The 25,768-nt window shown below is 49.3% G+C and overlaps 1 protein-coding gene across 2 annotated transcripts in view; it reads right to left on the reverse strand.

The window, feature by feature from the left end:
* NAPRT (nicotinate phosphoribosyltransferase) overlaps nucleotides 1-22,323 on the reverse strand; it is a 29,303-nt gene extending 6,980 nt beyond the window's left edge. For both annotated transcript variants that reach the window (XM_084848567.1, XM_084848566.1), the window contains exons 1-10: nucleotides 22,091-22,323; nucleotides 11,309-11,436; nucleotides 10,963-11,045; nucleotides 9,981-10,111; nucleotides 9,154-9,269; nucleotides 8,219-8,412; nucleotides 5,809-5,949; nucleotides 4,856-4,940; nucleotides 3,719-3,799; nucleotides 2,564-2,666 (exon numbers count right to left, since the gene is read on the reverse strand). In XM_084848567.1, coding sequence (XP_084704693.1) covers nucleotides 2,564-2,666; nucleotides 3,719-3,799; nucleotides 4,856-4,940; nucleotides 5,809-5,949; nucleotides 8,219-8,412; nucleotides 9,154-9,269; nucleotides 9,981-10,111; nucleotides 10,963-11,045; nucleotides 11,309-11,436; nucleotides 22,091-22,244 — 1,216 coding nt within the window. In that variant the 5' untranslated portion in view covers nucleotides 22,245-22,323. The remainder of the gene's footprint in view (nucleotides 1-2,563; nucleotides 2,667-3,718; nucleotides 3,800-4,855; nucleotides 4,941-5,808; nucleotides 5,950-8,218; nucleotides 8,413-9,153; nucleotides 9,270-9,980; nucleotides 10,112-10,962; nucleotides 11,046-11,308; nucleotides 11,437-22,090) is intronic.
* Nucleotides 22,324-25,768: the final 3,445 nt, after the last annotated feature.

Raw genomic sequence — 25,768 nt, forward strand, 5'->3', positions numbered from 1 at the left:
GGATTCTTTTCAAGGCTTTATTCCTTTTACAACTTAATAACTCTATCACCAGCGACTAAGCTATGAACGGTAGAGTAACCTATGCCCCGGGTTGGAAACAGTTGGTCCCCGTTTGAACGAGAATCACTTGCAGACCCTGAACTTAGGGCTAGGGAGAGTCCCTCCCCTTTTCCCTTGGGTCCTCTGGACGCGACCGTTGCTTGCGCGCCAAACGGGTGCTATGCCTCCTTTCCGTGCCCTCCATAGCTCGTCGCTCTTTGTGTCTGCGTCGAGCATCCAGCTAGCCCTCCTCCCGCGCTCTTTCACTCCCAGGACCGCTATCTATGTCTGGAATGCCGGCAGGAGGAATCTCTGCCAGCTGCAGGGCCTGGGAGGGATGAGCACACTCCTCTCCCACAGACCGCTGTTCCTCCTCAGAATCAGAACTCTCTGAGGTTCTATGGGCTCAGTGTCCACCCTGACAGTCAGTCACCATCAGATCCATCAACCTATATGTAATTGGTGTTTTTTGCCCCAACGTGCATCAATTTACACTTGCTTACACTGAATTGCATTTTCCATTTTAATGCCCATTTGCCCAGTGTGGAAAGATCTCCTCCTCTGTGGGTGAGAATTCAAGGCTGGAGCACAGCGGGGGAGAACTTGTAATCCAACATCATCTGGTGGGCCACAACACCCATCGTCCCTGAGCTAGAGCCTGGGATTCTCCAAGCTAGCGGTGACTGACCAAGGAAGAGATGTCGTGGTCGTGGTGGAGAGCTCGACGAAAAAGTCAGCCCAGTGCGTGGCTGCTGTGAAAAAGGCAAGTTCCATGTCAGGTATAAGTAGGAAAGGAATCAGGAATGAAACGTCAAAGATCATCCTGCCTTGTGACACACTTGGAATACTGTGTACAGTTCTGTCACTGCGCCTTGAAAAGGAAATTGTACAGCTGGAAAAAGTGCAGAAAAGGGCCACTAAGATGATCAAGGGGCTGGAGCATCTCTCCTGTGAGGGAAGGTTACAACAGCTGGGATTGTTTAGCTTGGAAAAAAGGAGGGTGAGGGGAGGCATGATAGCGGTCTACAAAATGATGCCAGATGTAGAGAAAGTGGATAGGGAGACTTTTTTCTCCTTCTTTCATAATACTACAGCCCAAAGGGGCCATCCCATGAAGCTGATTGGGGGATATTCAGGACAGATAAAAGGAAGGGCTTCTTCACACAGTGCATAGTCAGATTGTGGGATTTGCTACCATAAGACGTACTGATGGCCACCAATTAAGAAGGCTTTAAAAGGGGAGTAGACCAATTCATGGAGGATAAAGCTATGAAAGGTTACTAGTCCTGATGGCTACATAGTACCCCCAGTATCAGAGGCAGTATGCCTCTTTACTCCCTTTGCTGGGGAACATGGGTGGTAGGGTGCTGTTGCACTCATGTCCTGATTGTGGGTTTCCCATGGCAGCTGGTTGGCCATTGTGTGAACAGAATCCTGGACTAGATGGAGGCATGGCTCTTCTTATGTTCTTGGGAGGGTGGGCAGGCCAGAGATGTCACTTTCCCCTGTGGATTGAACCAACCCAGTGGACTTTACTACCCAACAGCAGGGGGGATGTTAATAAGTCAACACTCATCAATGAGTTCTTGGGAGAATCCTGTCTCAGCAAAAGCTCCTCTTCAGTAATGTTTTCTAGAGGCAGAGAAGCTACAATGGACTTTGATGGAAAGATTCCTGGAGCCTGTGCTTGTGTTTCATTTATTTATTTACTCCAGCTTTCCCCAAGCTGGCTGGGGGATTATGGGAGTTGTAGTCCAACACATCTAGAGGTCAGCAGCCTGGGAAAGGCTGATTTGCTCTACTTATGCAAGGCCTCTCAATAATAAATGTTCAAAGCCATTAACAACATAAAACATATAAACAGTACAAATCAATTAAATCAAACCAATTTTAAAAACTCATCAGCCGACCCCACCCTCTCAGTTCTCAATAAGCGAGGGCTTCCTTCTTAGAGGCGTGGCAGAACAATATTGTTTTTGTCAGCCTTCAAAAGGAGAAGTGAAATCCGGTGGTGGTGGGAGTTTCCAAAATACTGGGGCAACTACTGAAAAGGCCCTGCTCCTAGCAAATGCTAATCTTGCATTCACAATATACGATATCCAAAGCAGGGCCTCATTGAGGGAGCTTAAACGTACTGGGCATGGGGCTCACAAAGGACAAGCGATTTCTTGAGATAATCCAGATCTCTGAAATAGGCCCTGAAATGTACTAGTAGCCAATGAAGCTGTTGAAAAGAAATGGATGCAGCATGTTTCCATCAACTTACACCAGGCAAAAGTCAGGCAGGAGAATTTTGAACTTACTGAAATTTTGGGACAGTTTTCAAGGGCTGCCCCATACAGAGTCACAGCTCAGTGGTAGAGCCACATGGATTCTGTCTCAGTTAAATGATCTCTGGCAGCAGGGCTAACTAGGAATGACTGTCCAACAGTCAGAGTGGACGGGAACGTGGCTAGATGTGCCACCAGCCCCCCCACTGGTCTAAGCCAGCTTCATATATCCAAACATGGCTCACAAATCTCACCAGCAGCATCCCAGAGCCTATAGACCATCTTGCTTCCTGGAATAGTTGCCTTCTCTTTGTCTTCAGTTACTTTCAGTCTTGGAGAGCCATTCACTTCCACCAGCTACAGATGGAGGGATAGACAATTAATTAAAGCAACCTGGCCAATGTTTTGGAAGGCAATGCTGAGAGGGAGCAGGGACAGTGGCAGGCAGGTAAGTAAATGGTGGTGGCAGGGAGGAGAGGGTATGCGGATTACCATATTAAATACAGTGATCAGACTGAATAATTCGATCAATGTTTTTGTGATTATTGGACCATTAAAGCAACCTGGTATTTGTTTGGAGTGTTTACAGTGGGGATGATGGCAGGCAGGCAGGCAAAATGGGGGAGGGGGGGTATGATGCAACAGCAGCTAGGGCACATGGCTCCCAAGGTGGGTCTGTATATGGTTACCATGAAGTCAGATGGTGGCAGTGAAGTTCTTGTTGAAATACTAGGCTGTAAGCCCCGCTACAAAGGGTGGAATTACGAAGCTAGTGCAAGCTGCAGGCGGCTGAAGGTTTGGCCTTTTAAAAAGCAACTCTCTTGTCCATGAGAAATGTGCAGGCAGCTACTGCTCAAGGGGTAGGCAGGCATTGTCTGCACAAGGCGCCTGAACGCTGGACAGCCATCAGTGCCCATGGTCCTCAGAAAAGGCTCTATGGGGATCACCTGTGCACTTCCAACAACTGTGATTCCCATAGTGCACACGCAAACATATAACAGGCTGCACACACGTAACTCTGTCCCAGCCCACAAGCCTGACCAGGGCAACGGTGGGACCAGCACCATTGCGGCCTGAACTGCTAGCAGAGATTGTCTATCCCTTCGCAAGATTTTCTTCAGAATCATAAGGACTAGAAATTTACTTATTTCTTCTGCCCCCAAACAGACATTTGGCATCCTCAAGAAGCCAAATTCTGCACCGGACTTGAGAATTGCTGCCAGGCAAGACAAAATGGACCCCCCTTTTTCTGAAGAGTTGTCAGTGAGGCAAACATCAGCAGGCTAACAAAATGCTGTTCTCTGCCCTCAGTTAAACACGCGATGGTTTTGACATAAACAGTAGCACCAAAGAGATGCCAGGACCAACCTGTCTGCCCATCCAAGTGCATCATGGGGGGAAACATTTACCTTGTAGACACAGCCCAGAGAAGTCTGAAGTGTGCACGTGACAAGATGAGTTCCAACTCCGATCATGTCGATTTCACTCCCCTGGCAGGACCACAGCAAGACAGAATGGCAAATTATCCACCTTTCTGATATGGGGATGGCAGATTCCCCACTACGACCCACACTGTCACCCGCATCAGTAACAAGTCAAACCTTTGGAAACTATTTAATCATGGCCTCTGGCCATGAAAGGGTTGGTAGAGCACAGGTTAAGAGCTTGCCCTATGAGTCAGACGCCCTTAGTTCTCTGCTTATTGGATGGCCTGTGGCAAGCCACAATTCCTCAGCGTTGATCTTCGCCTGACCACTTATTTGCAACACCACCTATTATGGGGATAATAATTCTGACCTGCCTTACAGGGGCTGCTTGGAGTGCTATTAAGATAATTCACAAGAACTGCTTGAGAGTGGACTATCAGCAAATTTACTAATAGTGATCTCAATTCTCCCAAGTAGCTAAAACAACACCATCCACAGACAAGGGGTTTGGGAAAAACTCTGGGGCTTGCAGAAGTACAAAAAACCTTTAGAAAAAACTCTTATGGGGGAAAAAAACCCTCCCAAATCAGCCCAATGAGGACAGAGCATGCAGTGGCTGGAATCTGGAAATGAAGCACTCCACACTGCAACAGCTTGTTGCAGTTCCCACAGAGATCTCCAGTCTCTGAGTGCCAGTCTTTCTGTAGGCAAAATGGCACCAGCCATGTAAAAGAGGGAGGAATCAGTATGCGAGGAGGAACTGCGAGGTTGGTAGACATACAAAATACTTTTAGAGGGGGGTGGGAGGGAGAGAATCTAAGGGGGCAAAACATAAACAAACAAGCATGCTCAGTGAGCATGGAATGCTGACTGACCAGGGTGGGGAGTGCAAGATGGAGTAGAATGACTGTAATCCCAAACTGAAACATTCCATGCTGCAACATTTTGTTGCAGGTTCCATTTGAAATAATAATGTTAATAATAACAACTTCTTATATTTTTTTGTTAATAATAATAAAAAATTTATTCCAAAGGATAAGGAAGTGTAGCGGTGTTAGCCCATAGCACCACCAAGACTCCCACCACCACCCCCTGGAGCAAGCCTAAGCCCATCTTCACCTCCTGTGCCAGCTCCCTGAGGCTCCATTCACTCACATCATTGCTCACGGCGATGGGAACCGTTTCAAACCAGGGGACCTGAAAGCTGGATGGGAAGACATACGGATAAAAGGAGCCGCTTTCTCTCGAGTCCGTCTGGCCCACCTAGGGCAGTATCTTCCCTGCTCTGGCCGAGGGCAGCCCCTCCACGGCGGTCTCAGCAGAGGGAGGACTTGCCCAGCCCCTGCTCTACCCCTGAGATGCTTTTCGTGGCAGATGCAGCATCACGCCAGGGACTGGATCCGGGGGTGTCAATGGGCAAAGCAACCCTCTGCAGAGGCAGTCTTCAAAAACATTGTTCAGGTAACTCATTCTGAGTGCAGCTGCTGTGCTTCTTCAGAATTAGAACCCTTTTTGCAAGGAGAGATGGAGTGGAAGGCTGGGAAGGAGAGGAGTGGTAGCTTGGAGAAAGAGAGTCCAGGCTTTGCAGCCAGCACAGCCACGGCTCTAATGCTCAGCACCTCCGGTTAAAGGCTCTGTCGTCCCAGACCTTAAGTGCAGCCCACCCCTGCTGGAGACCCCCAGGCCCCTTTGACATGTAAGGAGCCCTTGGAGGAGGGAGCTGTTCCGATCAGCCACTCCAAAATGGACCCTTTGAGCAGAGAAGAGAGAGGACATTCAGTACAAGAAAAGCTTTCCTTTCCCCGCTCAGGCTGAGAGGAGGCATGGTTCGTGCAAGCACTCTGCCCTCCTGCTGCCTTGGGTCTTTCAATGCTGGCTAATTTTTCTCTTCGTATACAACGGGACTCCTCCTTGCTCCCAACCACACTGCAGCCCCCCCACGCCTCCCACATCTGCTCTGGAGAGCCCTCCAACCCTCGAGCACTGCAGCAGATTTGAGGGGCACGCGGGGGGAAGGGAGGACCCATTCTGCCAGCGGTGTCCATTCCACTGGGGATGATGCGAGCACTCACTGCTTGCTACAGCTTCGAAACACATGGCGGATCTCCACCGACTGTTTGGCCAGGTCCCCACTGTCTAGACGTACTCCAATGGCGCGGTATCCCAGCTCATTCAGTGCGAGGGCGACAGCGCAGAAGTTCGGAATGCCGCTCCTATGGATGGAACAGCACCACAGCAGTCCATAAAAAGAGCCCTGCTAGATCAAAGCAAAAGCCCATGTAGCCTAGCATCCAGTTTCCAATGGTGGACAGCCAGATGCCTTGGGAAGCTTACAGCTAAGGCATGAGGTGGTTAGCTATCTTCAGCTTGCCCTAGCACCTGCTATCCCATCACACTGCTCCTCAACATGGAGGTTCCATTTAGAGATCACAAGTGCAAACTGCAACAAAATGTTACAGCGCATCACAGCCATTCTGAGTGCCATTTTTTGGTAGAAAGGCATGGTATAAGTCAAATAAATAAATAAATAACCCCTTAAACAGCGTGCACCTGTTCAGGGATCCAGCCAGCCTTGCCCTCCTCCAGGATATTAGAAGCTCTTTGGGGCCCAAGTAGTGTATTCCTGTAGGCTTCTTTTTCTTTTTCCAACTGACATGCAACATTCTAGGGTTACTGAGTATGCTCAGCACTTACTGTGCTGTTCTTTGAAGGTTTTGCCCCCTCAAGTTCTTTGTTTTTATTGTACTTCTGCAAACCTGAGGTTCCCCTGAGCATGCTGATGTCTCCCTCTTGTTTCTCAGTGCCCCTGTTTTGGCTCCAGTCCTGTTGGCACTCACCAGCCAATTTCGCTATTAGAGGGGAGCGATGCTTAAATTATTTGAAAGACCTTTTTTGTTTTTCCTTTTCCTTTGGCAGTGAAGACCACAGCAACCAAAGGATGAGAGGGAGAAGGGGCTGATTGCCCCCCCCCCCCCCAACAGCTTCCTTCAGGGTGGACAAAATAAAAATCAAAGCAAGTTCCAGGGGACTGATTAGCAATTCATAGTCACATCGAGATGGGAGGAAAGGAACAGAGCCAGACAAAGGTTAATGGCTGGACTTGCCAATGCACATCCAGTCTCCTTCTTTGAGCGTGGCATGAAACCTCTTGTTTCTCACTTCCAGCCAACGACCAAGGCTGGGAACTGGATGGCTGCTTTAAAACTCATTTATAAGCTCAGTCCCAAGGCGTGATTATGGTGCCCAAGCTGAAAATAGGACACCCTTCCCCCAAGAACACGGACAACAAGCTCCCTGGGAAGTTCTCTACTGAAATGAGCAGGAGCCAACGCTTCCCAGGGGGAGACGGTCGGCGTGGGTGGGTCTGGCCAGCTCTCACTCAGCCAGGGATGCAGAACCTCTGTCCTGGGGGCTGAATCTGTCTCTCTGGGGGGGCCTCAGAGGGCCCCTTCCCCTGACTCCATCCCTTTCCCCTGGGTGCCAATCTTTGGGTGGCTTCCCAGCTTTTGTGCAGCCCCCCCCCCCCACTTCTAAAAGGCTGAAATGCCTCTCCTAAGGCTTAGGTACCGGCAGAAAGAGCGTTAAGCTAAAATATTCTGCTGTTTTGGCCCCGCCCCTTCTTCCTTTGGCCCCACCCACCACTGGAATGTGGCTCCTGAGAGCTTCCCCAAAAGGGAATTTGGTCCTCAGGCTGAAAGAGGTTCTGCACCCCTGCACAAGGCGAAATGCAGGTCTGGAAGAACACAAGAAGAGTCCTGCTGGATCAGACCAAGGGTCCATCTAGTCCAGCATTCTGTTCACACAGCGGCCGAACAGCTGTCGACCAGGGACCCACAAGCAGGACACAAGTGCAACAGAACCCTCCCATCCACGTTCCCCAGCCACTGGTGTACATAGGTTCTCTGCCTCTGGTACTGGAGGTAGCACACAGCCATCAGGACTAGTAGCCATTGATAGCCTTCTCCTCCAGGAATTTGTCCAACCCCCTTTTAAAGCCATCCAAACTGGTGGCCATCACTACTTCTTGTGGAAGTGAATTCCACAGTTTAACTCTGCACTGTGTGAAGAAGGACTTCCTTTTGTCTGTCCTGAATCTCCCACCAATCAACTTCATGGGAGGACCCCTTTGGGTTCTAGTATTTTGAGATAGGGAGAAAAAGGTCTCCCTCTCCACATTCTCCATGCCCTGCATAATTTTGTACACCTGTAGCATGTCTCCCTTACCATCCTTTTTTCCAAGCTAAACAATCCCAGCTGTTGTCACCTTCCCTCACAGATAAGTTGCTCCAGCCCCTTGATCATTTTAGTTGCCCTTTTCTGCACTTTTTCCAGCTCTACAATAACTTCTTTTAGGTGCAGTGACCAGAACTGGACACAGTAACCAGAACTGTTTAATTTAAACAAAACCCAACACAACCCCAAACCATAAATGTCCACCTTCAAAATGAGGTTGGAGTCTGACACTTTCAAACTCTGGCTTACCTCATCACACAGTAGGTGTCCACCAGCCCTTGGAAATTGTGTGGGAAGGTGATGGCGTAGGACACAAAAGCTGCCAGCTCCCCGTGGTTCACCCCGTCAAGCGGGGCTTGGAGTAACTGGCAAACCCGGCTCAGCCACATCTCCACTAAGGAGGGAAAGTCCACTGGCTCCTTCCCACCCAGGGGCAGCAGGCTCTGCAGGGGAAATTAGGGAGGACATGAGAGTTATTCTTGACAGCCTCCGCTGCTTTGGCTGCCATCTTGGGGCCCTGGAGCTACCACTCAGGGGTCTGAATGGACTTATGCCCAGGTTCCGATCGTCACAATTGAGCTGTTGGGGCCAGCATAGTTATAAGACTGTCTCTGTCCTCCCTCATAATTCTGCACTCACTCAGGTCTTTGATGCAAGCCTTGATCCAGGCCCCACCTCCAGGACAGGGCCTTTGCAGTAATGGCACCCAGCCAGTGGAACTCTCCATGCCAGGAGGTCTGGCTGGCTCCATCCCTGATGGTGCTTAGATGCCAGGTGGAAACTGCACTGTTCAGATATGTTTTCAGCGTAGACAGTAACTGAATTTCTATTCTCCCTCCTCCCCGCCACTACTCTTTTAAAACAGACAAGCCCTTTTTAAGTGCTTTATCTACTGTACTGCAATTTGCTAGTGAACTTTGTTGATGTTTTATTGTCCTGCTTTTGATCTAGCTTGTAAACAGGCTGGGCTGGGGGTCCCAGGGATGGGATACAAAGGCAGGGTAATAAGTATCTTCAATAACGATAAATACACATATCAGATCTCAGCATGGCGGCGGTGATTTTGAATTGCCGAGGCAACTGCACTCAAAAAACGTAACCGAAGCTGTCCTTCTGGGCCCAGAGGAACACTTTCAGAAGCCCCTGGGCAACCTCTCCCCTCTTCTGCCACCCCCAATACTTACCCGTGGGTTGACCTCTGCCAGCGAGGTGAACGATGACACAAAAGAATGAGCTACAGTTCCCCGCACTGGAATCCCATAGAGTTTCCCAGCAAGGACATTGCTGGTAAAATCAAAGCCTGGAAGACAGAAGACTTGAGTCATGAGAAGCGGACGGAGGCATTGGGCTGTTCATGGTATCTGTCGCCACGAGACCTGAACCAAATTAAAGTGAACCTCAGAAGGATACATCTTCCACATGTGGACAGAGGTCCTCCTTCCCCAAGATGACTCCTCTAGATGTGTGGGACTACAATTCCCATCCATCACTCATTGGTGGATGGGAGTTGTAGTCTGACACATCTGGAGGGAGTCAGGTTGGGGAAAGCTGGCACAGGTTGCTCACTCTTGGCTGGCTCCTTGAGCGAGGACCTGCATAACGAAGCCCCGACATTTATGGAAGGCTTTTCCAGAAAAGATTCAGGGATCCCTTGGGCTTTGGAGATGGCTTCTGATGGAAGCCTCCTCTTTTGGGTCCAATCTTCACAGCACCGGCCACATGATGCTGGGGACTGGCTGCCCCAGGGAGGAGTGCCTGCTGAGAGTGGCACAGAATTCTGTGCTCCTCTCACATGGAGAAAGGCAAAATGGGCAAGGATGACACCAGTGGGTGTGAGGCCCACTGACATCGTCCGGCCTGCGGAGGGTCTGTTGGGGAACAATCTGGCCCGTTGCCAGAATAGAGTTCTGCAACCCCACTTTAAAACAACAGCAACTGCAGTAACAGCAAGGGCAAGAAAGGTGGCACCATCTAGCAGCCTGCAAAAGGTAAATCGCGAGGCTGAACCTACCCCCCATGTACGAATACTTGGAGGCAGACAGGCCCCCATCCAGGCCCTGGGCCCGCCGCAGCCCCATCTCCATGAGCTTCTTGTCTGGGCCTGCTGCGAGCCGGAATCGGGCAGCGTTTGTAGCCACGAGGCTGCAGAAGGGAAATCAAGGTTGGCCATTAAGCACTGATGTGTTGCCTCACCACCCACCCATTCCAGCGCAGCAAGGCCAAGGGGGGGCACGGCTAGGATCAGCTGGATGTTTTCCTTTTTAATTCTGGGGCTTCTTCATGTGTTGCTTAGATCTGGGGGGGGGAAATGACTCCTTTCTATTCAAGGGTGGGGTCGTTCACTTCGTGTATGTCATCATCTAACCTTCAGAAAGGGCCTGCAGGGTATCTGTCTAATGCTTCTGCAGTGGGAGCAATCAGCATTCGACATCCATCTGGCCTCCGCAAACCCGTGCGTGTGGCAATTTCCACCCTGCGCTCATCCCCACCATAAATGGGAAAGAGAAAGTGATGGCGGGACCGGGGCACATTCTATTACACTCTGAGTCCCCTAACCTGATCCCCCCCCCCCCGGCTTTTGCTTAAGGATCCCTTTAAAGTATCACTTCTCTCTGTTTGTCTGTCTCCCCTCCTTTTTAAGTTTTGGGAAATTTCATACTATTTTCTAGGCCTTATTTTAGGCTGCTTCACAGATACAAATTCCTACATGGAATTCACTGCCTGCATGACAGCTGTAATGCACAGCAATTCTACAAACACCGAGTACACCAGACAATTCAAACAGCACCCTCATCCATTACGTCCCACATGCAGGACATGCAGCTTCCATGCAAGAATTTGATAACCTATCAAGCAGCCTCTCTGGGAATCAGGCAGCCCTCAATTTAGAGTCCAGGGGTTCAGATACAAGGACTGCAGTCTCAGATCAGGAGATGCTGTAGTCACATATGAACCAATGCACACAGAACCTAAGACACCTCTCATATCCTCACCTGGCATAGTTCACCAAACATAACAGGGTGGTCTCTATAAGTTGTACCACCAGCAAAGGACCTTTCACTTGAAGCAATGGTACCTGCAGGAAGACAGGCAGGAAAAAGAAGTGTTTTGTGGCACAAACTCCCTTGCAACTGATCAGGAGGACCTGTTATTTTTGTTACAACTTTAGAGGCCTCCATCAATCTCTATAGCACATCAATCGCTATAAAACTGTGCCTTGAACCGGAGGGCTCCTTAACGTGGATGTTAAAGATCCACCTTACGTTAGTTAAAAGAACAGTAGTTAAAGTAGTTAGTCAATTTCATCAGAATGCTGCCAGGGGTTACTCCTTGACATACCCTGGAGAAGACAACCGAGCCCTCTGGAGCAGACGAGATAGAAACTTCGGATGCGTCCACAGTGAGAAGGTATTCAAAGAAAGCTTTCTCGGTGGTAATGGGAAGGACTGACTTGAGATACTCAATGTCTGGAAAAAAGGAATCCAAACTAACGTATCACAAATGTCAGGGAAACTTTTCAAGCAACAATTTGAGGAAAGGTAGAGGAGTACAGAAAAGTTAAAATCATTTTTTAAAACCAAAAATACTTTGACAGCAGCATTTGAAGCAGATTTTATCAGTCAGCAGGTAATCAACTGTGCTATAAAAGCTAACTGTTATCCATTATTTCAAAATTATACTTCATTAATTTGCTGTAATACTATATTTGTTGTGGTTGTACAACCAAAGGTTGAGACAGTAAAAGTGAACTCATTTTAACTGGTAAACAAAGAAAGGTCTACAACGAGAAATGCTTCTTGTTCTATATTGGCCGACAATATTTGGACAGCCCTTTTGTAGATTTTTTAAAGGATTTGTAACCATTCTAATTATCTGCTTTTACTTGCTTTGTATACAGATCTTCAATTTCTTATGTTTTGTTTGACTTCCTTTCTCCTATATTGACTTACCTTTTTCTTTAGGTTGCACTGTTTTGCGCATCCATCGTAACACAACCTGACTTTGAACATGATTTAGCAGAGAGGCTCCAGAGCTCAGTGGTAGAGCACATATTTTGCATGCAAATAGTCCAATCCTTGGCAGTTCCAGCTAAAAGGAACGGGTACCAGATAATGGGGAAGGTATTTCTCTACCTGAGATCCTAGGAGATTGTCAGTCAAAGTGGACAATACTAGGGTAGATGGATAGATAGAAAGCTGTCTAATACCAGGCCAGAGTAAGTTCTAGTTGTATCATATATATATTTTTATCCGAACCTACAGAATTCACTTTGGGAGGAAATTCTTCACTCTCTGTGTTGTGTGGGAAAGGACTTTTAGGAGACCCAGTCCAGTGTTGCTCAAGTTGGACCCTTCCTTCTATAGGGGCGAGCAACGCATGGCCCTCCAGATGTTTTGGCCTACAACTCCCACATATCCTCACCACTAGCTATACTACCTAGGGCTGTGGGGAGTTTTCAGCCAAAATATTTGGAGAGCCACAAGTTGCCTACTCCTGCGCTCTATAAGTAAAAATTTTCTCATTTTTCCTAAAATTACCCTGTTCCTTCCCTGTCTGCGAATCTTTCCCCATGCAGCACCCAACCACTGAAATGCCGTTTTTTCCAGGAGAGTCACCTATTCCCACATATTTCTAAGAAGCTTTATAAAACCTCTATAAAACCCCACTTCGGGTTGTTGGCTGAGATACAGTTATTATTCTTATTATTCTACTATAATTCCCCCCCTCTCTGCCTCTCTCTTTCACACACACACACACACGTGTGTGTGTGTATGTATATTTATATGTGCGTGTGTGTGCATGCGTGTGTGTGTATATTCTGCCTTCCAAAGTTTTTTCTCTAAAAACAAAATAAAAGAACGTTACAGGATCAGCATGCCATGATTAATACATTACATTCATTAAAAAAAGGAAGAAAGCTCATAATAAACACAACTGCACATATACAGAGAGAGAGACAGAGAGATTGAGTGAAGAAGTCCAAGGGTAATTCTTGCAGTCCAAGGCTATTGGTTCAGAAGCAAATAGAGAGTTTCCATTTTCTTTCACAATTAAGGTATGCATTCTCTGAGTCCAATTCCCGCCCCCTCCACCTTGCAGTTTAAAGGTTCCTTTGGCGTGCGTGCGTGTGTGTGAGAGAGAGAGAGAGAAAGGGAGCACGAAAGAAGGGAAACAAATGGCTGGTCTCAGCCCCCACTTAGCCAAGATTCCCAGGCAGCACAAGGGCCGCACGCATGCCCGGCTCTCACCCCCAGCTGGTTTGGAGGGCGCAGTCATTTTAACAGTCCATTTTTTCCCTGCGTATCTCATCCCCCACCCCCCGCTGTGTGAGTACCCCACTCCAGTCCTGGGCCCGTGTTGGTACCTGGGGTCTCTGCAAGCAGGAAACCTACTCCATTAACAGGACGAGTGGTATCAGGTGGGCTAAGCACACACAAAATGCCTTTCCCCCGTACTGAAAATATGTTTGGGGATTCCAGAAGTCCTGCGTTTACTCGGTCTACATTAGGGCATTTGAGACCTGTCTGTTGACATCCTGTGTTTACAAACCATAGCCTCGTTATTTCTGCTCAGTCCCTGTCCTTCATCAGCACGGTCCATCTCAGCTGGAAGTCAACAACAGCGCAAGTCGCAAGGGAACGAGACTCATGCTCGGATGTGATGCAACCGGCAGAAGGGCAAATCCCAGCTGAGTCATGAGTCGCCTAGGAGGGAGATCTTGCCGTACAGGGAGCCATTTGGACACAAAGCAGTTGCAGTTGACAAAATAAAGCACTCACAGCACCCACCACACTGGAGCTGGAAAGAAGCCGCCACATAATATGGGGGAGCAGCAGCCCTACACGTGATCCAAAGGCAAAGGTAAAGGTGTCCCCAACCAGTCGTGTCAGACTCTAGGGTGCGGTGCTCATCCCCGTTTCTAAGCCAAAGAGCCAGCGCTGTCCAAAGACGCTTCCGAGGTCGTGTGGCCGGCATGACTGAACACCGAGGTGCACGGAACGCTGTTACCTTTCCCGCCGAGGCGGTACCTATTTATCTACTTGCAATTTCTTGCTTTCGAACTGCTAGGTTGGCAGGAGCTGGGACTGAAGGCAGGAGCTCACTCCATCACGCGGCACTCGGGTCTCGAACTGCTGTCCTGCCGACCTTCCGGCCTGCAGTTCAGCGTCTTAACCACAAGGGGCCAGCCCAAGAGCCCTCGCACTGCTGCAACCAAGAGCCGAGGCTGAGCCGACCCGCAGGATGCCGGCTAGGACTCTGATGCCAAGTTAAAGAGTGCAGAAGGGCTTGATATAATACAGAGATAGACAGAAAGAGCAATTAGAAATACAAACAGGTTTGTAAACAAACAGTAGAGACGTAAGAAGTATATTTTAATGGAGAAAAATGGTTGCAAACAGGGATGGGCAGAAGGCAGATCTCCAGATGTTTTGAACTTCAGCTCCCAGCATTCCTGACCACTGGCCATGCTGGCAGGTGTTTCTGGGAACCGAAGTCCCAAACATCTGGAGATCTACCGCCTGCCCACATCTGGTTTCGGTTACAAAGAAAATGCTCTGGAGCCAATATGACACTTTCTGAAAATGCAGCCAGATGAACCAGTTTAATCTGCAGAGGTATTCTAGAGAATTTAGGCAATTGGATGGCTCTTCTGGAAGAACAGGTTGCCAGAATTCTAGAAACAGAGAGTGCTTCCAGACTGCAGCACTCCTAGCTCTGCCAATACTTGCTCATCCACTGTAAGCTAAAAGCAGATTCCCACTGACTGGCCATACTTCAGGAGGGCTAGTGCTTTTTTGGAGTGTGCATGCCATGCTGTCCTGTCCATGCAATGGGTGCAACATAGTCCCGAGGGCAGTGTTATCCCCCACCACCACTTTCGTGCCTCCTCATGGTCACCACACACCTCTTCTCCCAACATTTTGAAGCGGGTGCTTCTCAACACCAGTTTACTCCCCTGGTTTTTGTGTGTTGTGCGTTTAATTTATTCTTCAAAAAGAGTGCCTGCAGCACAGGGAAAATGGATTGCAGCCTTACTTCTGAGAAAAAATGGTTATAATTGAGCTGTGAATCTTGGCTTTTTCTGATCAATTCCACGGCCAAGCAATAGGGGGCTAGGTGGATCAATCATTTCATATATCTGGTATCAAGAAGGATTCCTCACAGGGCTGTGGGGGTTCTCCATTCAATACCATCAACAGATGTGACACTATTGCAGAGAAACACACACAAAGCAAACACACCCTCTTATTTTATGGCCTCTTCAAAGAAGGCTTGTGGATTACTGATGTATTCATGCCTTTAATTTATATCATGCCTTTCCACTAAAAATAGTGCTTAAGGCAGCTAACAGTACAAAACAGAAAAAACAACAAACATTAAAACTCATCTATTAAAGCATACCCCATAAAAACAGGTCACATAAAACACAAATAAAAGCACATCAAGAAGAAAGAACGAACAAACAAACCAACAAACAGCACCCATCAGATGAAAAACCCAGTTGAACAACAAGTCAGTGTGAATGCCAAAGCCTTGCCTGAATAAAAGACGTCTTTGCCCGCTGTTGGAACGGTAACCGAGCCCAGGAGCGGCCCAAAAACTCAAGCAGGCTTGTCCCTCTGATCAGGAATTCTTGGGGGTGGAGGCAGAACATTTAGAACTATGGCCATTTCTCATCAACAGCCGTGCCTGGACAGGTCGTCCTGTGCTACAAAGGCAGGCTGGGACAGATCTGAGCTTTGGAGTCACGCCCAATAAAAACTTCCTTGGGGAGACTAGTTGGAAGGGTTTTGCTCGAGGCTCTGGTTCCCATTTTCCTATCTCATGTTGTGAGTGCTTCTCTCTAGGGGAGATTGCAACAGGAACCAGCAGTGGCCACAGGCCAGGTGATGAGGGTCCAGAGGCAGGCAGGGCGGTCCAAGACAGTCAAAGATCGAGTTCTGTGAGCAATTGTTAAAGGTTAAAAGGACCAAAAGCCACCCTGAACAAGCAAATCGAGTCCCAATGGTCACCCAGAGTAGGGGGGATGGAGGACCAGGGATATAGCCAGGCAAGGTTCTCTTGAAAGGAGTTGCTCAGAATGAGAAGGGTTGAATCCAGGGCGTTTTAGGGCTTGGTGAACAGAGATCGGTCCCTGGGAGTCAAGCGCGCTTGGTGCTCAGTCTGGCGGCCGGGCTGGTCCTGCAACCAAGGTGGCACCCAGGAAACACAGAGCTCCGTCTGCAAGGCCTGTGGCACAGACAGGTGCTGGTTAAGTGTCGGAGGAGGAGAAGTCCCAGCTGGGAATGCCCGGGGGAGTCCTTGAGCAGGACACGAGTGCCACAGCACCCTCTTGCTGCACAGTCTGGGACAGTGGAGAGAGGGCAACGCCTGGGAGCACCCCGTCCCCCCATGGGTGCTCCCAGGGGCACCCCTTTCCTTCTTCCCACACATGAAGGGGGAAAACCAAGTTCAGGGCAAGGTTGTACCGAGGCCAAACCGTGACCGCCATCCGCGGACACTTTGGGGCGCCAGTTCTTGTCTGCCATGGTGTGTCTATGCAGTACAGAAGCCTTTCCTCCAGCACCTCAGGCACGGCCTCAGGCAAATTGGCAACCCTAATGCCTCAGTGGTAAAAATAGCATTACAGTAACCTATCTTGTAGGGTAATTTTGAGAGAAACCGGCGAAGATTGCCATCTGCTTTGCCCATTAAAAAGCAAGATAGTGAACAGATCATGGTCATGCTGGCCAACAGATCTGGAGGGTGACAGGTTGGGAAAGGCTGATCACTTGTGGCAGTAAGAGAGTTCCCCTTAGGGACTAGGAACTCTTCTGATTCTTTTGCGGCAGGTTCCCCCCCCCCCCTTGGTCTGTAGAACTGGTAGGCAACTTCTGGCTAACCAGACTGCTCTGATGCTCTGACTTGGAGTCCTGCACTGAGCAGGGGGTTGGACTCGATGGTCTTGTAGGCCCTTTCCAGCCCTACTATTCCATGATGCTATGACTCTATGATTCTAAAGCCCTGTTTGGCAAGTGACCCGTTCTACCGTGGGTCTCAGTCCTAAGAAGCCACTACCAGATTGTGGAAACCTTCATTTCGCAGACAGCAGCCTTTCCCAACTGGATGTTTTGGACCTCAGCTCCCATCAGCCCCAGCCAGCATTGCCAATGGTCAGGTATGCTGGGAGTTGTAGTGCAAAACATTTGGAGGGCACCAGGTTGGGGAAGGCTGGCGTACAGCCTGACATTTCAGATGGAGCAAAGTCCAGTGAGAGAGAGAGAGAGAAAAGGGAGGAGGCTGATCAGGAGCGCAATGTGTGCAGAGGGGGTTAACCATTCCCCACTGTGCTGCGGGCCTGGCGGAGATCCCCTCCCCCTGGAATTGCTTGTTGACCCAGGAGGGAAGCAGGTGTTAGGGCCACACCGCAGTTTGCTGGGCAGGCAGTTTTCATGGGAACCATGGCATGGAAGGAGAGAGTTAAAGCGCTGTCGGCCCTGATCCACCTCTGCCAACCCCCACGCCCCCGGGCTGCTATTTAGCAAAGAAAAAACAGGCCACCTGTTTGGCCAGAAACAAATGTGTTCATGGTGCATGCAACTGCTGCATTTCAGCTGGGAGGGAATGGTAGCACCGGTGAGGATGACCATGAAAGGAGCCATGGAAAACCGTGACTGGAACTGTGCCTGCCTGGAGCAAGCCCTGCCATGTGCCCTCAACCTGACTTCCACTACTTGGGCACCAGTCACATTACTCCACTCACCAACTGGCCTCAGCTCTCTGAGCTCACAGCTCCCTCCCTGCCCCACTAATGCTGGCTCTTATCCCAGCCATAAAAGACATTCTCCCTCCCCGAACACCTGCAGGAGGCCACCTGTCTTCTTTCCTTACATCCCTCCTCAAAAACCACATTTTCCATTGTGCTTTTGGGACAGCCATCTAGTTCCATGCCCGATTGCAGCCTTCCCAAATCTAGTGCCTTCCAGATGTGCTGGAGCTATAGTCCAACACATCTGGAGGGCACTAGGTTGGGGAAGAGTACCGTACTGCCATGAATCCTGTGACTAAGCCAAAGCACACAGAACTCAAACAGCCTATTGCTTCATCGTTGCTCACCTCTACGTCCACTTCCCTCCCTTGCCTCTGTTTCCCACGTATAAAAACTTAGATCAGGGATGGGCAACTTCCAGGGGTCAGGAGGCTGGATTCCACCCACCCCTGCCAGAACCTACTGGGCAGCACACCCCCTCACCCTGCCTTCTGGGACCATGAGTCTGCTTGCAAACAGGGTGGGCATTCCCACACGTCTCGTTTCCCTGCAAAATTGCTGCAATGTTGGCGGTGGCAGGGGAACACAGCAGGGGCTGCACATTGCCCAGCCCTGCTTTAGATTGTAAGCTCCTTGGGACAGGGACCTGCACTCTTTACAGTACCATGTATATTGACAGCACTATCTAAATAAATACATACCTTCACCCAGACTTTGATTCCCTAAATTTTGCATGGATCCATGTATTGGTGTGATACACAAACTATTGGTACAGTGACCTCATTTACTAGGTCAGCAGTTTACTAGGTCTTCAGGGAATGCTGATCAAATTTGCAGATGACACAAAATTGGGTGGGATAGCTAATACTTTGGAAGACAGAAACAAAATTCAAAGTGATCTGGATAGACTGGAGCGCTGGGCAGAAAACAACAGAATGATATTGAATAGGGATAAATGCCAAGTTCTGCACCTAGGAAAAAGAAACCAAATGCACAGTTACAAGATGCGGGATACGTGGCTCACCAACACTACAAGCGAGAAGGATCTTGGAATTGTTGTCGATCACAAGCTGAATATGAGCCAACAATGTGATGTGGCTGCAAAAAAGGCAAATGCTATTTTGGGCTGCATTAATAGAAGCATAGCTTCCAAATCTCGGGAAGTACTAGTTCCCCTCTACTCAGCATTGGTTAGGCCTCATCTGGAGTACTGTGTCCAGTTCTAGGCACCACACTTTAAGAAGGATGCAGACAAGCTGGAGAGGGTTCAGAGGAGGGCAACAAAGACGATCAGGGGACTGGAAACAAAGCCCTATGAAGAGAGACTGAAAGAACTCATGTTTAGCCTTGAGAAGAGAAGACTGAGGGGAGATAGGATAGCGCTCTTCAAGTACTTGAAAAGTTGTCACAGAGAGGAAGGCCAGGATCTCTTCTCGATCATCCCAGAGTGCAGGACTCTGAATCATGGGCTCAAGTGACAGGAAGCCAGATTCCGGCTGAACGTCAGGAAAACCTCCTGTTTGTTAGAGGAATATGATAATGGAACCAATTCCCTAGGGCAGTAGTGAGCTCTCCCACACTGGAGGCATTCAGGACGAGGCTGGACAGCCATCTGTCAGGGATGCTCTGCCTTGGATTTCTGCGTTGAGCAGGGGGTTGGACTCAATTGTCTTTTAGGCCCCTTCCAACTCTACTATTCTATGATTCTATGAGCTCCTGCATGCGGCATGAAAATATGCAGTCTTTTTTGAGTTACACTGTGTTCTTAAGTCAGAATAGAAGAGGCAACCAACTGACAAAGTATATGATGAGCAGAAGGTGATCACAGATGATTGGCTTCCCTTCTGCTGGAAGAAAAATTCAAGAAAACTGCACAGTCCTAAGCCACAAATGAGTCACTCCCTTAACGCACTAAAGGCACGTGCATAGGACTGCGCCTGTAAACCATATTTTTTTATCCTCATTGTCAGGGTGGTTAAAAAGAGAGGAATTTGTAAGTGTGGGCAGGAACCCCTCAAAGCCTGTTAATGCTTATTTTATTTTATTTATTTATTTCTATACCGCCCAATAGCCGAAGCTCTCTGGGCAGTTCACAAAAATTAAAACCACAAAGTTCAGCATAAAATAATATAAAATATGGAAGCTTAAAACTACAGTATAAAAGTACAACCAGAATAAAACCTAGCAGCAACGCAGAGAGTTAAAATACAAATTTAAAACACTAGAGCTCAAAGATTAAGAAGCTAAAATGCTGGGAGAATGAAAAGGTCTTCACCTGGTGCCAGAAGGAGAACAACGTAGGTGCCAGGTGAACCTCTCTAGGGAGCTCATTCCACAGTCGGGAATGAGCTAATGCTAACACACAGCTCTGGAAAAGATGAAATAAGAGACAAATGTATGTTTGGGGGTACACTCAGGGACCCAACCAGCCATTACACAGCAAGAATCTGAGGCCGAGGAGTTACTGAAGGTCCATGCTTAGATCTCCTCTCTGATTCGCTCCACCAAACAGAGACGGGATAGGGGTGGGTGAAGAACCTGGTTTGCATGTAACAACAACCCAGACTTTGCGTTGTTGTTGAATTGTGGGTTGTCGTTACATGCATACCCTACACTATAGTTTAACTTTGGGTTGCTAACCACAAACAACCCAGGAATAGAACCCATGGCTTGTTGTTGGGTTGTGAACTCTTGGGTTGTTTGCGGTTAACAATGCAGAGTTAAACCATAGTACAGGGTTCTCGTGTAATGACAACCCATGCTTCAACAGCAATCCATACGCAGCCCATACTGACCTGTTTCACACGATCATTGCAGCTCACCGAGGCTTATTTAAGCCATGGTGCATTGTGGCACGTGCCCTAAAACAACCCATGGGTTATGTGAGGGTTGTTTAACCCTTGCACAACCTACCCCCACTGGGTTCAGATGACACAACAAGCCGCAGTAGCGGCTTGAATATTCAAAAAGGCCGCCCACGCACATTGTACCCACAATGGTATAAATAAGCCACAGTGGCTTATTTGATTGTGCAGACCAGTCCACTCTGAGTTGTTGTTATGTGCGAACCAGGTCCATATCAGAGATGTACTAAAATGAATGGCAGTTTCAGTACGAACACTCTGGGTCTAAGAGACCTACACAACTGAACCAGACCAGTTAATTACAAAAGTTATGGTGATTAGTGGTACAATTATGCCAATTGATTTTACAAAACAACAATTATAAACAGTCAGCCAAAATTTCAGAACAACTATATCAGTTCTGCTTGTCAGTCTATGGAACCTCGGTGTGCTTCCATTTCAACTCTACAAAGCCTTCTTCAGGTACTCCTGTAGACATAACATGTTCAGTAACAAATTGCAATAACTGATAACACTGAAGAAGAATTTCACTACCAGAATAGACTCATTCTTTCAGTGGTATACTGGCCAATGAGGGCAAAATAGCCTCTTTTATCTGTGGGGTAAGAGTGAAGTAATCCCCCTGTTTTTTTCCCAGCTTAGCCTTCCCAGAATGTGTACATGCTCTAAAGACTGGTCACCAAAGCGGCAGTAGATGCTGCCCCAGCAATGCTTTTATGCTGGGCTGTTCTAATGTATTGTTCATGTAGTCCTAAGCCAACACTCAAGCTTGGAATTGTGCACTCAGAAAAGGAGACTATTGCGTTTAAATAAGGATGACAAGGAGGTGGTTTAATATAACTGCATTTGCTTCCACACTGGCTCCATTTGACCTCAGCCACTTTTACACTCCAGGGGAGATTCAGGACAGATCAAAGGAAGGGCTTCTTCACACGGTGCAGAGTTAAAGCAATGGAATTCGCTACCACAGGCTGTCGCGATGGCCACCAATCTGGAGGGCTTTAAAAGGGGTCTGGGCAAATTCGTGAAGGAAAAGGCTATCAGTGGCTACTAGTCCTGGTGGCTGTGTGCTCCCTCCAGTACCAGAGGCAATGCGCCTATGCACACCAGTTGCTGGGGAGCCTGGGTGGGGGGGCGCTGTTGCACTCCTGCCCCGCTTGCGGGTTCCCGGTCGACAGCGGGTTGGCCACTGGGTGGACAGATGCTGGACTAGCTGGACCTGGGTGTGATCCAGCACGGTTCTTCTTATGTTCTTATGCAAGGGTTGCAGCCAATGCTGTTCCTATGTACAGCAGACGCACCGAGAAGGCTGGGCCTGGCTTCCACCGGATCTAGCCCCAAGCCGCCCACCTCCTAGACCGAGGCGAGGCTGGGGGGCAGCGCCGCCGCCCGCCCGCCCGCCCGCAGAGCGGAGCGCCGCTCTTCTTCCCCCGTCGCCGCGCAGGCCCGCGGGGGCACAGGCGGAGCCCTCCCGCGCCACCCCGGGCCCGGCGGCGCCCGGCTTACCTGCCCGCGAGAAGCGGAAGGCGCGCAGGAAGGCGAGGCACTCGCTCAGGCCGGCGCCGAGGGCGAAGGCGCCCTGGAACGGGCAGCGGCGGAAGAAGAGCTCGAAGGCGGCCGGCTGGCCGTGCCGCCCGGCGCGCCAGTAGCCGTAAGCCATGGTGAACTGGTAGAGGTCGGTGAGCAGCGCCAGCGAGCCCCGCGGCCACCCGCCCCCGGGCGCCCGCCCCGGCTCGCCCATGGCGCGCCGCCCCGCGCGCGCCTCCTCTCGCCGCCGCCGCCGGAGCCGCCCCGCGCGCGCGGCCGAGCGGCTGCTCCCGGCCCCACGCGGGGACAGCGCGGCCCAGGGCAGGCGCCGCCTCCTCCGCCCGCCGAGGGCCCTGGGAGGTGGACGCGCCCGGGCGGGAGGAGGGCGGCGCGGGGCTGGGCGCGGCGCGGCGCTCAGGAGGCCCGAGGGCGGGCGGGCATCGGCGCTGGCAAACCCCATCCATTGCAGCTCCAAGCAGGGCTAACGCTGGATACAGCGCCGCGAGTCAGCACCTAGCCCAGCATTGTTGACGCTGACTGGCAGCAGCGGCTCTCCCGGCTTCCAGGCAGGCGTTTTTCCAGCCCTACCTGGGGATGCCGGGGATCGAACCCGGGCCCTTCCGCATGCAAAGCACGGGCTCTACCACTGGGGTACAGCCCCTCCTCGAAAGAGAACTTGGATGGAAGGCGCAGCTCAGCCCGAACGGTGCAGCTGCGCAGAGAACTGGGGGTGGGGTGGCTGCGGAGGAAGGGAGACCGATGATCCTGACAGACATGACGGGCAGAAACACTGAGCTGGTGACCTGCGGGCTGCGAAGAGATTTTAGCCCAAGGTTCCACAATATTGGGTACTTCAAGTAAGAACATAAGAGCCCTGCTGGACCAGACCAAGGGTCCATCCAGTCCAGCATTCCCAGGAAGGGGAGAAGAGTCTTCAACAGCTGGAAGTCTCGGGGAGTAAATTCTTAGAAAATGTGTAAGAAAAGTATTGACTGAGAAATTTTGGCTCAGTTAATCCTGAGCCAGCTCATACCAGTGGGTGAAGGAAGCAATTGGCAAAGAAGAGAGGTTTGGGAAGAGAAGGGACTATGCCCATTGTGTCGTTCGGTGACATTAAGAACATAGGAACATCAGAAGAGCCCTGCTGGATCACACCACGGGTCCATCTAGTCCAGCATTCTGTTCACACAGTGGCCAACCAGCTGTCGACCAGGAACCCACAAGCAGGGCATGAGTGCAACAGCACCCTCCCACCTATGTTCCCCAGCAACTGGTGTACAGAGGCTCACTGCCTCTGGTACTGGAGGAGCACATAGCCATCAAGGCTAGCAGCCATTGATCGCCTTCTCCTCCAGGAATTTGTCCAACCTCCTTTTAAAGCCATCCAAATTGGTGGGCATCACGACATCCTGTGGTAGCAAATTCCATTGCTCAAATCTGCGCTGTATGAAGGAATTCCTTTGATCTGTCCTGAATCTCCCACCAATCAACTTCATGGGATGACCCTAGGTTCTAGTATTTTGAGAGAGGGAGAAAAATGTCCCCCTATCCACATTCTCCACACCATGCATAATTTTGTAGACCTCTATCATGCCTCCCCTTACCCTTTTTTCCAAACTAAACAATCCCAGCTATTGTAACCTCTCATAGGAGAGATGCTCCAGCCCCTTGATAATTTTGGTTGCCCCGTTCTGCACTTTTTCCAGCATTAGTGTTTTAGATTAAGAGAGCATATGTACTTAGAAGTCCCATTGCAATCAAGGGTGCTTGCTTCCAGGTAAGGATATGGGGTTGTAGCCCTAAAACAAAGGTGAGCAACTTGTGGCCTTCCAGATGTAGCTAATGGTGAAGGATGATGAGAGCTGTGGCCCTCCAAATGTTTTGGACCACAAGTTGCCCACCCCAGTCTAAAACCAAACCTAGCAAAATGGCTCTGGGAGAGGCAGCATCAAGCAGCAAAGGGGAGGGGTTATATGTTACAGGGCAGCAGCAGGGTGATGGTGGTGAGAAGAGACAGGAAAACTATGAACCGTAAATCCACAGCCGGGCAACATTACCTAGACCAACCAAAATGTCACAAAATAGTGAGCAAGATTTTGAGTTCTCCAAGATCAGGATAGATTGTAAAAAGAACAGACTATGGAAGTAAGAGGAAAAACAAGAAAAAGTCCCAAATTTAGGCTAGAGGTTGTAGCCATAAGGTCTGCATTTAGTCTCAGTCTCAAAATGGAGATTGCAGACTACAAGGTGCTGCAGGTATCAAATTTCCCCCAGCATTCTAGGGCAAAGAAGTAGTGACTAACCCCCATTTCTGAAAACATCCAGGCCGGCTGTAACTCTGTTCTGTCTCTAGCTTTGACACACACACTGGTTTCTGGACAGAGCAGAAGATTGGCAGAGATTACTTTGGGTATCTTACTAGGTGAAGCGAAGCCTAATAGTGTGGTATTCTCTAGTGGTTGAAGGGAATGGACCCCCTCCCCCTCCCCCAATGCAAAGGCCATCTTCAGGTGGTAAAATATCATCTTCCTCTGGTTGCATATTCCACCCATGTTTCTCTTTGCTTACTTTTACCCAGTACACCATCCAAAGCAATCTCCAACCTTGCTAATGTAATGTCATATTTCTCTTACCTCAGCTCTCTACTTATCCAGGAATTGACACATTTTAAAGCAAGAGCCAGATCTGGATAACAGCAGGGATTTGTGTTATCAAAAATTGGGGGGGGGGGGCATTGCCCCTTCATCCCAGAATGGAGTAATCCAGTCTGCAATCTCCATCTTGAGGCCAGGTCTAAAGACCTTATGACTACAACATCTAGCCTAATTGTTGGATTTCTAAGGGGTTTCCTCATATCATCAAGACTGATGAATAGTTCTGTAGAACTTGAAAGTTTGCTTTTGTGTTTTGTGACATTTTGATTAGTGCTAAAGCTACTGCCAACTGTGGATTTTGGACTTTTTTTCTTCTAAATGGGCCAACACAGCTATCTTTGCTTTTTCTGTGCCATAACAAATAATGTAAGCTACACCCAAAAGACGAGAGATTTTGTTCCAACTAAGAGCTTCCCTGACTGACAGTAGTCAGCTGTGCTCCATATGACTGACTGGCAACCGCTCATTGGAGGCCAATAATGGGGCACTAACTCTAGAATAGCCGTAAAATGGGCGCTCAGGCTCTCCTCAGTGGCCGCCCTGCAAACCATTAACAATCAAGCCTGCTCTTAGTCCTATAATGTCATGGCCATGTAAAAGCATGACGAAGAACTGGAAATGACATTTTTTGTTTAAATAAATGTAGTAGCTGACTATGTTGCATTTTAGCAAAAGTAACAATATGGGTATGGGAAATTCTCTCACCCTTTGGGTGAAGCCTTCATCTGGTATTGTTGAGTGTCAATGCTGCAGCTGGTGAGCCAGCTGTTAATCTCACACTTTGCAGGGCTGATAACTAGACTACCACAAGTCAGGCCGTTCACACACCAGGAAGCCCAACTAGAGAAATGCACGAGTGCATGTTGAGTCATCAAATCCTAGACCCCCAAGCGAGCTGCCAAAAGAGGGCTTATCCTTCAGTAGATGGGTGACAGTACTTGCATTACAGCCTAGAAGCTGCAGGGCTATAACTGGCATGAGAGCACATGCCTCTCTGATTGCT

This window comes from Heloderma suspectum, chromosome 4 (genome assembly GCF_057233095.1).
Source record: "Heloderma suspectum isolate Gila_16-S chromosome 4, 16-S_ref, whole genome shotgun sequence".
NCBI lineage: Eukaryota > Metazoa > Chordata > Lepidosauria > Squamata > Helodermatidae > Heloderma > Heloderma suspectum.